Here is an 18,126-nt window from a genome sequence, read left to right as displayed (position 1 = left end):
CCTCTACATTTTGAGTTTTTGATGTGCCTGAAGAGAACTGTAGACTACACTACTTTCCATGAATGTGGTACCTTTCATGATTCTCAATGAAAGGAAAGTACTTGAAAAGCCATTATACCTGGACACATTTGTGTGCATGCCTATGAATATGTTTTGTCCATCAAAATTCTACTTTATTGCATTCCCTTTCAACCATTCTTACAACTCTGGATGCTGAATTACCACCTTTTTATTACAGCATAGCTATTCAAATTTCTTAATTCTTTACAGCCCACACTTATATTAATAATTTTTTCTTTATGTGTTTAAGGGGAAAAGAGAGGTGAAAAGAAAAAAAGGTGCATAGTTGAGGCCCTAACAAGGGAGGCTGGGACTCAACAGATGGGTTGCTATTTTACTGTGTCAATCATTTCTCCCGATCACAACCTCATTGGCACAATTTTATAGTAGCTTGGATTAGCCAGATGCCATTCCTAAGATGCAGCACGAACAGAAAGAATATAACCAATAGGAGGTAAGGAAGGGGCAATCATTCATAAACCGCTGCCACTGTATTAACAGAGCTTCATGGATCATTCTGTTACCAGGCAGAGGCAGTATTTCTATAGGTGAAATACTGGAGGGTATGAAAGGGTATAAAACAAGTCCTTGTATGAAACTTGGGAAATCATACCAACACAAGGTATAGGTAGGGGCTTAGAAGCAGAGAAAGAAAGTAGAAGGGAACAGATGTAAAACAAGTAGCCTCTGTCCCAATGGTTTCTGAGGACTTGGCCTAGGAGGTTATTAAAAGAAAGATTGTTTCCACTTTAAATATTTCCTAGGTTTGGTCTTGCTGATCATGATGTCAAAAAGACAGTGACTGCTATCATTTCCTGGAACTAGCACTCAATAAGGACTTATAGTGATGACAGTTTTCCATGAATGTAAGAGGAATGAATACAAACAGCAGAAATTCCCCGTGCTACCAACCTAGAGCTACCACTCACTCTAGCTATCAATCTATCAGCCTCACCACTCTATTCTGCATTCGCAGGTAGCTATTTTGCCTTAACTTTCACCAGGGCTGACAGTCAGTGTCCTTAGATATCTCATCAAATCCTAGAAATCATACTCAAAATACAGTTTGGAGGCTGGAAACCTGGCTTAGTGTTTAAGAGCACTTAGTGTTCTTCCAGAGGATCCCAAATACAGCTCCCAACACCCACACAGAGAAGTTCACAACTATCTGGGTGTCCAGCTCCAAGAGATCCATCTGATAACGTCTCCTGGACTCTGAGGGGATGCCCCACCACATGACATATACAAATACTACTAACTCATACACTAACATAAATAGTTACCTTGGCTTAAAACTATATATATAGTCAGATATTCTTTGGTATCCTCTGGGGAAACTAGTTACAAAATGCTTCATGGATACTAAATTCCATGTATATTCAAGTCCTTAGAAATTGTTTGACCCATACACATCCTACAGCATATTCAAAACCATGTCTGAGTTGCTTGTGTTTCCAAAGACAGTGTGCATGCTACATAATCTTTATACTGTATTGTTACAAACTGGTAATAAATATGTCTGTACATTTTCAGTACAGATGCAATTCTTTTTTTATCTTACATGAGTTGAATATACGGGTGTGGAAACATGGATAGAAAACCAATTGTAAATCAAGACCTAGTTAGAAAAGTCCGAGGAGGTAGTAAATATTTTACAATGATGACTGAAAAGTCCCCGGGAACTTCTCATTTGCCAGTTCTGCATCAGTCTTCAGACAGACTAAAAAATAGCTGAGGTAACTTGATAGCAAATCTATTTTAATAGGTTCCTCCCTTTATTTATTTGTTTGTTTGTTATTTTTTGCAAGATGGTATTCCTTTTTTCCTTTTTTAAATTTAAATTAGAAAAAATTCTCTTCCTCCCCTCCTCCCCTGCCCCCCCAGGCCCCTATCCCATCCCCTTTCTGCTCCACAGGGAGAGTGAGGCCTTCCACGAGGGATCTTCAAAGTCTGTCATATCATTTGGAGCAGGACCTAGACCCTCCCCCCATGAGTCTAGGCTGAGAGAGTATCTCTCTGCATAGAGTGGGTTCCCATAATCTTAACGGATGGAAAGAAGATTAAAGGATAGATACTTTTGAATGTCCTAAAAAACAGAAAATTTAATAAATCCACATTGACCAAAGTATAATAGCATAACAATCCAAATGTTTTATTATACTTAATAAACATTTTAATGCAAGTTGTAATTACAGCTGAAGGATTACCAATATTTGTAAATGTAAAATAAATTCAATTTTACATTTAGGTATACGTTACAATTTGTTGGTTACATTATTCACATTACCATTTTTATGACTAGCAAGGCATATTAAATATAAAATGGAAATTAACCAAAAGGAAGTGAAATATGAAAAAGTAATCAACATTATACATGGAAATTATATAAAAGAAAAAACGGTTAACATCCAATTAATGATTTGATAACATAATCCTAAAAATTCAGAAGTTTAACAGCTAAGAGTATAAAGAGTTCACATATACTTCAATATTACAAAAAAGGAAAAAAGAAAAGAATACTGAAGGAAGCAAATAAGTTTTCATACTTTGAATACTAGTTTGACCTTACAACGTTAACCTAACAACTGAACTTATCTAACCTAACCTACTTTTGCCTAACTGAGCCTATGGCCTTATATATTCCAACTATTACCTTTCTTTGCAAGACAATATAATGCATAGTTATTTTTAGGATTTTAAATCATGAATTCATTTTACTATTGTTCTATTGTTTTAGCAACCTATTTTTTCCAACTAGTTCCTAACTCAAGCACAAACTCGGCAGTCTTTAAAGCCGTATTGTGTTCACTGATTTTTACTATAACTTTTTTATTATTTATATGCCTAAGTATCACCAGACAGAAAAATAGACTAAGGAATTTCAAGAATTTTCTCATTGTTTTACAGTTCTTACCATTTCCTCATTGTTCAGTGATTTTTAATTTGACCACTTTCTGGCACAAGTTCAACAATATACAGAATTGGTTATTACTAAAGGTTTACTTTAAAATTCTGGCCATTTTTAATTGCCACATTTTCTACTTATTTTTAAACAGACTGGTGCACATTTAAGATAAATCTACTATATATTAGAAAAATGAAAATTGTCAAAATTTTTGTATTTGTTGTTTGAGTTATAGAAAGGATTCTTCATAAATTTTAGATGATGTTTTTATTCATTCCCTCTCTGACTTGGTGCCAGTTTATCAGTTTCCTAGCTCCATTTATTGTCTGAAAATTACAGCACTTGTTAAATGCTATAGAAGCACAAAAATGAACCCCCTAAATTTGGAGGTGCTTGATTTGTTTTGCAAGGGTTTGTTTTAGAAGTTGTTTATTTTACTCTAATCCTGTCCTGACCCAGACACAATTTTAGCAGATTTCTAATTGAATTGTGTTAAAAATGTTTATTAAAATGGCATAGTGTTTTTAAATTTACAGAACTTCAAAAATAGTGTTAGGAACTATTTTTGTTATTTTTTTCTTTTTCTAGTTTTGTGAGGTTTTTTTTTGTTTTGATAATTTTTTTGTTTCTTTTATTTTACACATGTTTTTTTCAATACGCTCCTGACCTGAGCACAAATTCGGTAGCTCCCTGGCTACATTGTGCTCCAAAATTTAACAGAAAAAAGCATATATTTCTAAGTTACAGCTATCTAACTGCACCTAAAAAGCTATTAGTACAAGCTATAAGATATCTTGCTGCTATTATTTTGTTCACTTCTCTTTTCAACTAGCTCCCGACCTGGGCACAAATACTACAGCACTGTGGCTGTATTGTGTCCCAACACTTAATATGAAGAATAAATATTTTCTACAAGCCAGTCTACACCCCCATAAAGGATAAATTGAAGTTTTAAGAAATAATGTAGTGTTGCTTAAAGATTTTTTTAATTGACACTGCAATTGTATGATTTTTCCATTTGGCACCTGCCAGGCACATATGTAGCAGCTTTCAAGATAAACAATTTCATAGGAAAATACTAGTACTGTTTTTAAAAGAAAGTTTTGAAAGCTGACCTGAATTGGGGTTATATATGTATAAATGTTGTCTATTTTTCAAAATTTCTTACCCATATTCATTTGAAAACACTTTGTTTTCAAAAATCTAGATAAAATTTGCCAATCCTTTTAAATTCAATACATTTCTCTTTCTCAATATGTCTTATTAACATTAGGTAAAAATAAGTTCTTTCAGTAAAATAAATTCCATGATAGTTTCAAAAAGGAAAAAATACCAGCATATATCAGTAGTAACATAAACATTTTTAAATAATCCCTGAATTTGTTCTATATTTATAGGCCCAACCCAATTACCAAAATCACTGGAATGTCTTCTTTTTAAGTTTTAAAGTAATCCCCATATCACTAAAAGTCAAAAAACACTAGTCATTTATATAATAAAATTTCAGCTCAACTAAAGAGTCTGATGATCTGTTTTGGTTGCTGTAATTAGACTTGACCTATAATTACTGAACAAAACAGATTATGTACAATAAGTGTTCAAACAAATGTATCTGACTGTATTTGGTACATTAATCTATTTTCGGCATCATTAGCTTCATTTTTTCTCTTATTTATAGCATAGAAAAAATCATAAGAGACACCAAAGCTGAACCTGAAAGACAATTCTCGTACCTAGAAGGTGGATTCCAGCATTAATTCACCACCATTATTTGTTGTTTGATCACTAGCTTCCTCTTGAATAGCTGGAAGGGAAGGCTTTGGTGTCAGAGGTGTCTCAGTCTTAAACAAGGACTCCATCCTTATATGTGTATTGATATAGAAGGATTTCTGAAAGGACTCAAGGGTGAAGTAATAGATAAAAGGATCAAAGCAACAATTCAGAGTTGCAAGGCACAAGGTAATTGGGTACATGATCTTTGCAAACCTTTCCAATAAGCAATTAGTAATGGCTTGGGAGCGAACCAAGGCATATAAAAAGAGAACAGAGTTGTACGGTACAAAGCATACCACAAAAACTGCCATATGCACTGTGATCATCTTCAATACTTTCTTCTTGTTGGTTCCAATTTGAGACAATGTTGCAGGCTTCCGGAGGGTTCTCAGTACCACAGAAGAGCAAGAAACATTCAATATCAAAGGAATGATAAACCCGACAACTTCAATGAATATGGTGATCTTGGACAGGTATGTCTTCCAGACACGTTTGGAAAAACCCTCAAAGCAAGTGGTGGTCGCATTGTTGACATTAGTAGTGGAGAACAAAGAAGCTGAAATACCACCACTGAGGACGAGGATCCAGACTCCAGCACATACAATGGCAGAATTCCTCCTGGTCCTAATGGTACGAGATCGGAAGGGATAGACAATGGCTAGGAAACGATCCACACTAATGCAGGTGAGGAAGAGCATGCTCCCGTAGATGTTGGTGAGGAATGCAGTCCCTGAGATCTTACAGAGGGTGTCACCAAAAGGCCAGTGGCGATTAAAGTTGTAAAATATTTTGAAAGGTAGGGTACAGACAAAAAGCAAATCAGAGAGGGCCAAATTGGTGATGAAAATAGCAGTCTCACTTCTCATTTTCATGCGGAAGCAGAAGACAAACAGAGAGGCACTGTTGGTTATTAGACCCAGGATGAACACAACACTGTAGACAGCACCATTCAGATTATACTTGAAGGAATCATCAACAATGCAAGTATTATTGGCAGTTGCATTGCCCAACCTGGGTCTGAGACTTGAATTTAAATCTTGGAATTGGAAGTCAATAAATCTTCTGTCACCCATGGATTTTTCCTCAGAAAGCCTGCTAGTTGCAGGGGTTCACCACTGTGAGATTAAGGACCAGTAGAGAATGCTTTCTTCCTATAGGAAACAAGATAGAATGAGTCACCAAATGTGCCTTCCCTCCAAGATTTCTGTGGAATAAAATATATTCTGCTCATACAGGCAAGAAAGTATACACATACTATTAGACTTGGCAAGTACATTTTGGTTACATACCACAGGTGAATAGTACTACAAAGGACATATTGCAGAAATGAGAGAGATCACACAATACAATAAACATAGCATCGCAATGAACATGAATAAGTTGTATGTTTCTCAAGAGAAAAAATTAATCAAAGAATCCCTGATAGCTAAGATGCCTCTAATGTGAAATTTGTAGGCCTATTCTCAACTTTCAAAAATACATGTTTTATTTGATTCTTATAGAAACATCATAAGGTAATCACAGGTAATTATCATTTCATAAAAGTAGAACCCACACTTACAAATGTCAAAATTGGAAGAGAATGTGAATAATGTATTGAAAACCATAAGTCACATCTTCGATTTATTCCTAAACCATAAACTTTTCAAGTCACTCAAATTTGCACTTTTTACTCTCCAATATTACTAAAATACTTTGTCTGATTATAAACTCTTTTGTATAAGACATCTGTAGATGTGAGGCCTCCAGTGCATGCTCCAAAAAGTTATCAATAAACTATTAAAGCAATTTATTGGCTCTCCTTTTGATTCTAAAGCAGAAGCTCAGAAGACATATATCAGTTCATTAAATCTTCTAGCTAAGTTTTTTCACTGCTCTACCAACACAAAATGAACTCCATGTTTGTTAAGAGAGAAAAAGATTATGAAGTTTGGTGGTTGGGGTGGGAGTTGGGGAGGAATTGGGGCAGGAAAATATGATCAAAATACAATGTATGGAAAAATTTCAAGATTAAAATAAATAAGCTTTTTTCCCACTATGTCATATCACATGGCTATTCTGAAGAGATTAAAATATCAAACTCATCATTTCCTTCCTGCACTACACAATTCTCTTTCCATCTATACCCTAAACCTAGCACGTATATGTTCCTTTTCTTTGCCCACTGCATATCCTGTCAGCTATATCCGTGCATTCATCTGCTAAAATGACCCTGGTCAACATCAACTTTTCTCATCAAACACAAATGACAGTTGGGTGTGGTGGATCATGCCTATATCCCCAGGCACTTGGAGAGACCTAGGCAGGAGAATTTCTGTAAGTTTCAGGTCAGCCTGGACTACAGAGTGAATTCAAAGTCAGCTTAGACTACATATTCTGACTCTGTCCCAACATCAGATCCTGTCTCAAAAATTCCAAATGGGATATGAAACTTGAGGACCACCAGACCAGCCATCCTATACCTCATTGTACAAAACCTGACTCAGTCATTTAGAGGCTTTCTTACCAATACAGTTTTTATTCATGATAGCAATTAACTCAATTGTCTGTTTAAATACTTAGGCCAACAGGGCTTGAAGATACATGTGGAAATTCTACCAACTTTCTCTTAGGTTAATAGCTATCACTGGTTAGTCTGTCTTTCAAATGTGTCCCATAATACACTGTGGATAAGTAACTGTTGAATGATTCTTTTGAGTGGGGATATGAAATGAAAAGTGGCCTTTGTTTCCTCACATAGCCAGTAATGGGTTTTCACATGATTATGTTGTAAAATACAAACGGCTGTTTTATGGAGTGATTTCCTTTTCACTCTTCCCTTCAAGACACCAAGGAAACAAGTATGTCTTAAGGAAGGGAATAGAGGAGAAATCTGATAGAAATACAGAGGACTGAAGTCACCTCAAGGAGTGTCTGACTTGAGTAAAAAATACTTAGCTTGAGAAATAGTCACCCCTGTACTACCTACCCAAAGGGAGCTATGGCTTCCATAATATGGGGTAAAAGACGCAGAGTTATCATTTTAATAGTGTCCCAGCTACAATAGAAACTTGCTATCCTGAGTTGTCATTCACTAAGTCTTTATGGAATCATTCATCTAAAATCATACTCCTTCTTGGCCATTTCATCACACAGGTCTATTTCAACTTTCCCCCCAAGCAACCTTGATGTACAAAAGCAAAGTGTAGTGGGGCCTTGACCAAGGGAAGTCCAACAAATAAAAATAGGCAGGGGAGTCAACGAGGAGATGAAAAATAAAGTATCAGAGAAAGACAAACAGAGGAATGGAAATAAAGAGGGGAAGAGGAGGATGTAAGGAAAATGGGGCTTTTCCAGGCCTTCTACTTTGTATTAAGAATCCTGAAAGAGATTCCTCTAATCCCCTCCTCCCTACTTTATCTTATCCCTTCCATGTTTCCTAGATGGAAGAATAATTTTCAATTGCTGTATTTAAGAACACTGAAGACGATCAGCTGACACAGAAAGAACCTGAAAACTCCCTGTCGACGGTGCTCATAGCTACAGACACAAGTTTTTGTTGTCCCTGTTTTTTATTTACACCCATATTTCTCCAATGCAGTAGTAGAAGAAAAATGTGAATGCCAAACTTCTCAGTAAGAACACTATTTACATTTTTAAAAGTTCATTGCTGGAAGAAACCAAGAAGACAGTGAAAGAAATAATTTCTTATTAATGTAGTCATATATGTTTAAGAATGTGAGGCTATAAAATACATTAAAACCAGACTTCATTCATAATCTCTTGCATCTATCTACCTTATACAATAAACACTTCCAGCAAGTTTATCTTACTTGGTAAAGGTATTTCGCATTAGGCTTCTCACATCTTCCTAGAGTCCCTCCAGTTTCACGTCCTGGTTATACCTATGCCTGGAGCACCAGTAGCTCCCTGGCTATGTCTTATTTTCTACTTTCTGAATAGCTGAGTTTTGTTTCCTACTTTTACATTCAGTTTTTCATGAATACAATCATTTTATTTTATTTCTTAATTCACATTATTCTAAATTTAAAAATCATAAATAATAACTGATTTTTATTTATGGAATGCAATGTGGTTTATAAATGAATCAATGCGTATTTATATTGCTGCACTATAGGGTGATTAACTCAAGTTGATTTATACATCCATCACTGTACTTCAGTTTTATATCCCCCCAGAACATACACACTACACCTACAGCAGGCAGTCTGTAAACACATGACACTTCGACTCTGTTGCTTTGGGTAATCAAATCCTGTGGGAGAGAAAGGACCACAGACAAGAAAGCAGTACAGTCTCCCTCCTAAAGAGAGGGCATGGGAAAACTGACACTATGGCCCTATTCATAGCTCTCCCTTACTTGAACACACACCACCTTTGCTGTCTAGCAGGGAGGGTGTGGCACTGGAAGCAGAAAGCTCTATTTCTGACTCAGACACTAGTTTACTCTGTAACGTGGCTATACTGTTTTCTCTTTCCTGTATAAACATTGCCACTGAGCCTCGCAGCTAAAGCTAGGAAGAGTCAACAGTGCTATGAGTAGTTTGATGAACTTGCCAGTTTCCAGCACTACCACTAAAGAACCTTATAGAAGTCTGTTCCTCTCAATCATGACTACAAATCTCTCTATTTATTGGCATCTTTGCTTTGTATTAGAAATGTATCCTTCTGCCAGATAGTAGATGTGCACTCCCAGCACTTGGAAGGCAGAGACAGGTGCATCTCTCTGAGTTCAAGGCCAGTCTGGGCTACAGAGAAAGTTCCAGGACAGGTTCCAAAGCTACACCGAGAAACCCTGTCTCAGAAAAATGTATCATTCTGCTAATTCCTTGCACTTCAAAAATATCCCATTTGGGTTTGAAATCTTGACTGCACAATTTACTCATAACAGAGAAATCCTGGAAGGTGGCCCCATTGAATATTACACATAGAACTCCAGTTTCTAAAACTGAGAACAGTATTTGCCTCAAGATGACTGTGACGAAGAATAAGAAATATTCAAGAAACAGGCCTGTTTCCTTTCCTTAATGTCTGATATACTGTCCACTAAATGTACAGGTTGACACTACTCGAGTGTTCAAGGAGATAGACAAAGAAAAATCGTCTACATAGTCAGTGATACTACTATAAGCAGCATCATACTATTGTCTTATGAAGATGCTTGTAGCCAATTATTCCAATGTAATTGACTAAAAGTGGGATTAGTGTTGGTATACATATTTTCATTGATAGTGGTCAGAGCAGAGGTCAGCTGGATATTGATTAAGAAGAAATTGAAAGGGGTGACAAGATGGCTTAGCAGATGAAGGCACTTACCATCAACCTTGACAACCTGAGTTCAATACCTGGTGCCCTATAGGGTAGAAGGAAGTAGTCCTGACTTCCACATTCACTGCGGTATTCACACACCCACACACACACGCACACACACACACACGCAAACAGAATAAAATGTAAAAATTAAGAAAAAAGAAATCTGAGGATAAGGTCAACAGGAAGAAGTATAAGAGAAGGTAATGGGAGTGAACATGATCAAAATGTTATATATATTCATGAAAATGTCACAGAGAAATTGTTTTGTACAATAAATAAATAATAAAATATTTTATAAAATAAAAAACAGAAAATATGTCCATCAATGGTTTTTTAACTTTTTGACCACCTGAGCCCATTCAGAGAGTTCATAATAATATCTACATTTTTCCTTTTTGTAGATTTTTTTGATGCCTGATAATAATGGCATATCCCATGATTGGAATTTGGGGGATGACTAGAGGAAAGAAAGTCACTTTTCTGGTCCCTCTAGGAATTAGTAAATATATAGATTACTTCATAGCCTGCTAAAATTTTAGAAATTCTGCTAAAACAAACTTATAAATTCTGACATAATGCGAATACTCTAGAAAGCCTGACATACTTTGTTCCCAGCCAAACACAGTCCAGAATTCATTAAATTAAGGCCCATAAGGCAGAGTGTGCTCACATTGACTTCCTTTGCTCCATTTTAATGAGGGTAGTCCAAGTTCAAGTGCTTATGATCCCTACAACATTTGCTTTTTTTCTGCTCTGGTCAAGTTTCTGAAATAGAGTAAGCTGAAGCCTATTGTATACTTGACTATACACATGTAGTAGTGAATCAAAGTTCAAAATGCACAAATATAAAAATAGAATTCAAGCTGGGTGGTGGTGGCACTTGCCTTTAATCCCAGTACTCAGGAGGCAGACACAGGAGGATCTCTGTGAGTTTGAGGCCAACCTGGTATACAGAACGAGTTCCAGGATATCCTCCAAAACTACAGAGAAGCCCTGTCTCAAAAAAATTAGAATTCAAGACCATTCCTTTGGTGCAATAGGAACTACATCCAGACTTTTGCTCCTCAAACAAGTAGTTATTAACAGATAAAAGTCCTGATAGCAACAGTGTAGGCCAAGTCACAGGCATAGGTCACACCTGGTTCCATTGATTTTCCTTTGCACTGAATCTGTATCAATCTTATATTTTTTAATACAAATGATATTTCTTTTTAAAAGGCTTATCAATATATGACCTCATTTTCACTAAGATTTTTAAGCTATTCTGTACCACTAGCCAACTAATGTGAAGACATCAAGAAATGGCAGAATTTGATCCAATCTGATCAGAACTGGCCTTCAGTGACTAAATTCAACATATTTGTTTTTCACCAAAAGAACTAATATATCCTACTAACCCTTCACCTGATGGCACAGGCCAATCCTTAGAGAATTTTGTGGTCTAGTGCTCAATATGATGAGACCAAAGATTGCATCAGAACAACTAATGCAGAATTTTCCCTAGTACCTAGTTAACAGAGTAAGAAGACTACAGAGAAATTGCACAATCTAATATGATGAAATTGTCTAGAGTCTTAAGCTTGGCATTTCATCTCAGTAGAAGCCGCAGACATTTACAGAATTCTATGAGGTGTTCCTAAAAGATTTCATTTCCAGATTCTGCAGGACTCATGAATGCCAGCAGGACTCAGCTTTATCCCTGTATCCAAACACACAAATCAATTGGCTTGAAAATAAATTAACTTGCTATCCTTGGATACTAGAAATGATCATATGAATAAAAACATGCCTCACATCTATCTATGCACCTTTCTATCTATCGCATCTATTATCTCTCTATCATATATCTACTATCTATCATCTATACGTTAATGACAAAGAGGTATTGAGTGAAAGAATCAACATTCATCTTTCAACAAAACTGCCTGGATTATGATAAGTACCAACAACTCCACTACTTCCTCTATTTATTATAGAACTTTGAATCACATGTTCTGTAATAATATAGAAGCACTGCTAACAAAAAATAGAAGAATAAAGTGGAAAAGGTGAAATCTGAGCAAGGGTACTCACATTAGTCCAAACCAAATTCTGGCACCAAATTTATCTGCAACGTGGATAATCAATGAAATTATTGAAGTCAGGCGTTCAAAGATTTCCTTAATTGAGTGCTCTGGAATAGAATGTCACAATACTTTTCCATAAAGAAAGTTTCTCAATAAACTGTAGAGCAAGATTATATAAAGTAGAAGAAATAAGTACATAATATAAACCAGAGTATATAAGAAGCAACTTATTTCCAGATGATATTAAATATCTGTGATTTCATTATAACACAACTGAAATTAGCAGTTATTCTCCAAACCCATCCCTGCTACAGATATATCTTATTAGTGGTATTGACTGAAGCTAAAAATTCACAGGAGTAACTTTAAATTGTTTAAAGATAAATAGTGACAAAAAGCATAAAATATTCACATTCCTATACATTTAAAAATAAATGAACAAAGATTTCTTTGGTGCCCTAAAGTTCCATTGGTATCTTTTTTGTTGTCTTTCTTCTTTTCCTTTCTTGTCCTCTGGCAACAACTGTTATGATTGGACAAAAGATAAAGGAAGGAAAACTGGGACAACAGGTGAGCACTCCATTGCTTTGTCTCTAGCCTATGAACCCCACTAAATTTCCTTACCTACTGAACTGTATGAGAAAGGCTTCCACTGCTAGGTATTTGCATACTTACTAAAACTCATCACATCTTGATGAAGAATCCTAAACATACCTAACATGACATATACGTACATTGAAAATCACAACTATACATAACATGCTCATATAAAACAAGATAGACGCCATGCTGGAATTCTTACAAGTGGCACCTACATTTAGATCCTGTTCATTGTAGTACTTATAGAACATAATTGTCTGCTAATCCAGACTGATACTATTCTTATAGTCAACCCTCTTTTGAAAAAACAGACTGCACAGCAACTCTCTTGAAATGATTTTTCTTCATATAAAACAGTAAGACTGTTGGGCAACTTAAAATACACAGAGATCACCTTATTACTAAAGAGAAATGATTTTCATTGTCCTCCAGAGAGCACTATTCCTGAAATGAAATCAATATAATTTTATTGGTTTGCCTTAAAAGAAAACAGAGATGTTAGCATTTCTTTTATGTGCCTTTCTTAAAGATGCAAACTATACATAAGATTTTTTATTTGGAATACAAGAAAATTAGGAGGTTAAATACCCAGAGTTTTCTTAATGCTATTGATTCAACATCCCCATCACAAGCGAACTGTGGGGTAGTAAACAGAAGTTATTTTCTGGGCCTCAGTTTCTCTTCACTTTCCATATTTGGCACTGACTGAAAGAAGTCTTCAACTGGTGCCATGGCAGTGCCTGCACTGGCTGTTCCTGTCTGTCAATTATTTTCACCTGCTTCTGCTTGTCATGACAAAACACACACACACACACACACACACACACACACACAAAACTAAAAGCCTGTAATAAGAGTCATTAATTTGTATTAGTCCTAATGAAATAATTGTTAAGCTTATTTGCATGTCAGAAACACATAGTATTAATTACTGTCAGAAACTTAGAATTTCAAAGCAAGATGACATCTACATCCTAAAGCCTTCCTTATGCCCTCATCTTCCTGATCCTCAGTACTGCCTATTCAACAGACCTATTACCTTTAATTGTGGAGGTCTCAACTCTTTAGTCCTCCTACCTGTTCACCTTGCCCCTCAAAATATGGGGTAAACAGCCTACCCCAGAGCATCAATAGACTCTACAGAATCAATAGACTGCTTATGCACTGTTCTTATCATTCTTTATCCACTAAAATCTGAGACTGGAATCCCAGTGTTGAGTGGCCTTCCATGAAGTTTCCAATTTTCAGTACCAGCACTGACAATTACAGGTTTTTCTCTTCCTCCAAAAGACCAAGAACAGATAGTGTATGATGACAGAGAATAAAAGGCAGTGACCAAATCACAGCAAGGGCAGCAAACCTCAGTGCATTCTCTCTCACAAAATGAACTGAATAGATCAAACTTTGTCTTTGCCTGGCCCGAGTGTTGCATCTTCCCAGTCTTCTCTTTAACTTAAAGAATACACATTCTGAAAGGCTGCCCTGACTCTTCCAAAAGGGCTTTCATTCACATCTCTGATTGGCAGCAGGAGGTACTTTAGAATGTAAAAGCCATGAGGCTTATCAGCTGAACTCATGGTTTGCAAGAATGCAAATTCTCATTTGCAACAAGGCAAAGCGATTTAGAAACTATTTTGATGGGGGAAAGTTGTTGGAATTTTATTCTGAAAAATAAACATGTGGCAAAGCCTGTGTATAATTTCGATTTTAAGTTATTATTAAGGTTTTATGTTATTTGATGAACAAGAAAGATGGCATAATTTGGCAAAGCAACAAAATGAATAACACCAAGTTTTGACATACATAAGTTTTCGATTTCTCTGGTCTTTTCCCACACAGAAATCATAATTATATTGCTGTATTCCTCCCAAAACAGAAATTATCTAACACACATTACTACTTAATTCAACAAGTCTTTTCACTAAAAATATTTAAAATATTCAGAATATGCCAGAAAAGAATTCTAAAGATGTCACATTGTGTTGCATTTATGGCAAATACCAATTAATTTCACATATAATAGAAAATTCTATTTATGCTAGAATTAAGTTTTCATTCAAACATGATTCTTCGTTTATGGACAAGTTCATGAATTATTCAATATAGCAAATGTCACATTCTCCATAAATCAATTAAGCATCAAAGGCATGTAGTGTATAGTTTTACTAGAAGAGACCCCACCATAATAAAAGCCACGTTAGCTCACAATCTTTTGTAAACCAAAGAAATATAACGCTAACCAAAAGACTTTCTAACTTGTTCTACCCTGTGATTTTCAATCAGCTCTTTAGGACTGTGTTTACATGAAACAGCCTGAAAATCCTGTCTCTCTTCCACTGAAACAATATCACTGCCAAAACAATAGAAATTCTTTTTTACCATTCAACACGATGATCCTTGTTCAAAACTTGAGAGCTGAAGTCTAACTTCTTTTCCCAAACACTCAAAGCATCAGTGTTTCGATTGAAGTTTGTTACACCATCCCCCACCCCCAAACGCCAAAATCAAATCTTTCTCAAAGAGACTTACCCCAAAAAAGAGTGTGCTAGATGAGAGAATGTGCTCATGCCTGTAGATAGTTAGCTAATAAACATGTAAACGGGCAACTCGCACTTTGGAAGTGCATATTTTTATCCATTAAAAAAAAAAAGAAAAGAAAACAGGGAAAGGTTAGCCCAGCCCAAAGGAGCAGACTCTGGGCTGCCGCAGCTCCTTACTGCAAACGGCTCATTCTGAAAATGTGAGCTTATTTACATTTATCTCTTTCCCTTTGTTAAGAACTAGCCCTCTTGAATGCTGTTGCCCGCATGCCTTTAACAAACAGGACACAAGAAAAGGCCCAAAGTCCTTGCTGGAGCCGAGGGCCGCCGGGGAACTCTTGGGGGTCTCAATAGGAAATGCTTTTCATTGGATAAGGAGGCATTATTAGGAGCCGTGATCCCGCCCAATCCCCTGTGCTTCATAGTTCCCTTAGTCACCATTCGCTGGACTGAAGAAGTTTTTCCTTAAAGAGCATTGCCCAGGAAAAGCAGTTTCACAGTCAAGAATTAGTGGCTTAAGTGCCACTTGACAATATGAAAAGTGTCTTTCCTGACCAATTAATTCACAGAGAAAGCTTGTGTGCATGTCTTTGCTGAAGGACCGCTACCCTCTTACAATTCTAATGAGGAGGAGGAGGAGACAAAACTCCAAACTGGGAGGAGCAGCCCATGTTTGCTCCTATTTGTTTAAATCAAAATCACAACAATATTAGCAAGAATTAAGAAGATAGCAGGGGGAAAGTAAATGGAAAGGGGAAATGAATAGTAATCTCACTATGCATAAATAAGTTTCTGTCACTCTCCAAAACAAAATTCAACTCCATACCATAGGTATTTACTGAAGGCAGAAAATGCCCTCAGACTGTCCTGTTGGAGAGGCACTGGGGACCCAGAACTGCAACACTTGCCTTTCATGCTTCAGGGAGTGTTCTATAGCAAGAAAAGAACCATTTCTCTATTTAAAAAAAAACTGCCTGGCAAGAAGTCTAATTACTTTGAAATTCCCAAATTATTAAAAGGGAAATAAATAGCACAGATGCAATCTGTTCACTGGGAGCAGTTATCTTCGATTGTACCCCACAATTCTAGATGATCTCTGTACCTTATAGGTGGACTGGCTTGGTCAACCACACAACTTCTCCTGGCCCCCCAGTTTTCTTTCTTTCCATTCCTCTCCCTGATCCGAGTTTGTTGTGGAAACATCCTTTTGTATCCCTTTCTCTACTACCAACACCCTCACCATCCTTTTTTCTCTACCTCCACACACTGCCAACATCACCACCAACAGCAACGCCCTACCCTTTCTTAGGAATGAAACTCCTTGGCAGGCATAAGTTGCTTCCTATTTCTGGGCAGAGTCATGCCTCTAGAGGAATGGGGGAACCTGTCTGCTTTATAACTTCAATCCACATAGTTAAGCTAAATCTCAAATGAAATATGTCCCAAGCTTGTTCATCCTCACTTTCTCTTCAGACCTGTGTTGGGGCTCCCCTTACTAAGCACCTAGGCCTGTAACAATTGGTTGTGTAGCTGACACTAGCCTTACTGCTTGTAACTAACTCTCAAAATCCCTTTTATATAGCTTCCCCTCCCACAGCCTTGCTTTCTGTTGCTCTCTGCCTAGCTCAGGTTAGTTCATTTCTATCTCTTGCTGGCCTTGACTAGGGCTTCACAAGTTATCTTCTTGTTTACTCTGGACGTAGACCACCCTTTGGTAGGCTCATCAGTTGAAAAAAATCAGTCTCCTAGAAAACTTCACACTCTAGCTGAAGGGGAAAAAACATGCAAAGTAGTGAGACACCAAAGAGATTTAAAAAAACTCTTAGGGGGAGGGTGAGTTCTGAGGTAGGTCAGAGAGGGAAAACAAAAATCCAGAGTTAGGGCCAAAGAGCTTCCCAGATAATGTGAGCTTTGAATAGGATCTTATGGATGACCAGAGCTTAAGTACACAAAAACAAAAAGGGATAACTTTCCAAGCTGTTTGTGAGAAATGATCAAATTCAGAAAATGAGTAATGACAGGAGATAAGGAGACTAGCTGTGAAGAGAAAAAGAGAGATAAGGAGAAGAGCCACTTGGGAAATGTTTTATTGTAGCACTCCGTGCAATAGTGATTTAAGTAAGCCTTCTACAGTGATGCTCACTGTCTCTCAGGAAGATCAGCTCACTACCATTCCTCTCCTGGTATAAATATTCCTCAGTCTTTTCATCTGGTGGGATGCAAGCATCATTCTGATTAATCTCCCAAATGACTTCTTAGAAGGTCTTCAATATATGACATGTTCTCAGAGTATCACTCTCCGACCAAACTTTGGTTTCAGACACTCACTTGTACCTCCTAGAATGATTTCTAATTTCTCTCACCATGGACATTTCCAATTCTTATTCCCTTCGATTGGGATACATTCCTCATCCATAATACTTCCTTCAAAACTTGAATTCCCTTTCCGATACTTTCCCAATAATCATGCTTTCATTTCCCTAGTTCAGGCCAAATATTCAATTTTATGCCTGATAGTATGACAGATGTTTGCACTCTATCACAGACATAAGGTCCTATACTCTATGTGATTTATTTGCATAACACTTGGATATATTGCCGATCTCTCCTAATTTAAATTCCAAAGTTCCGTATGTGCTTATTTGCAAATTAACATTCACAGAATTCCCTTTTCCTGACCCTTCTCTTGATTTTTTTTTAAAAAAAAACTTTCCAGTTAAAATCCCAGGTGATTTCATACATTTTCAGACTAATCCACATCAAGGTGTTGTCTTAGGCCAAACAGCACATACAAATAAAGAAAAAAAAAACTCATATTGACAAGAACCTCTACCATCCCCCTTACATATTGCAAACTCTGTAGTCTTGC

General features: G+C 36.6%; 1 protein-coding gene across 3 annotated transcripts; it reads right to left on the bottom strand.

Annotated features, from left to right (window-relative positions):
- Positions 1 to 2,188: 2,188 nt before the first annotated feature.
- On the bottom strand, positions 2,189 to 15,611 carry Lpar4 (lysophosphatidic acid receptor 4). Of its 3 annotated transcripts, none has more exons than XM_040743746.1 (3): positions 15,247 to 15,611; positions 12,125 to 12,274; positions 2,189 to 5,889 (listed from the first exon to the last, which is right to left on the bottom strand). In XM_040743746.1, exon 3 carries the CDS (start codon positions 5,809 to 5,811, stop codon positions 4,699 to 4,701), a length of 1,113 nt encoding a protein of 370 aa, XP_040599680.1. In that variant the 5' UTR covers positions 5,812 to 5,889; positions 12,125 to 12,274; positions 15,247 to 15,611; the 3' UTR covers positions 2,189 to 4,698.
- Positions 15,612 to 18,126: the final 2,515 nt, after the last annotated feature.

The sequence above is a fragment of the Mesocricetus auratus genome, unplaced genomic scaffold (assembly GCF_017639785.1).
Source record: "Mesocricetus auratus isolate SY011 unplaced genomic scaffold, BCM_Maur_2.0 Super-Scaffold_100003, whole genome shotgun sequence".
NCBI classification, from domain to species: domain Eukaryota; kingdom Metazoa; phylum Chordata; class Mammalia; order Rodentia; family Cricetidae; genus Mesocricetus; species Mesocricetus auratus.
This window is presented reverse-complemented; position numbering and strand designations above follow the sequence as displayed.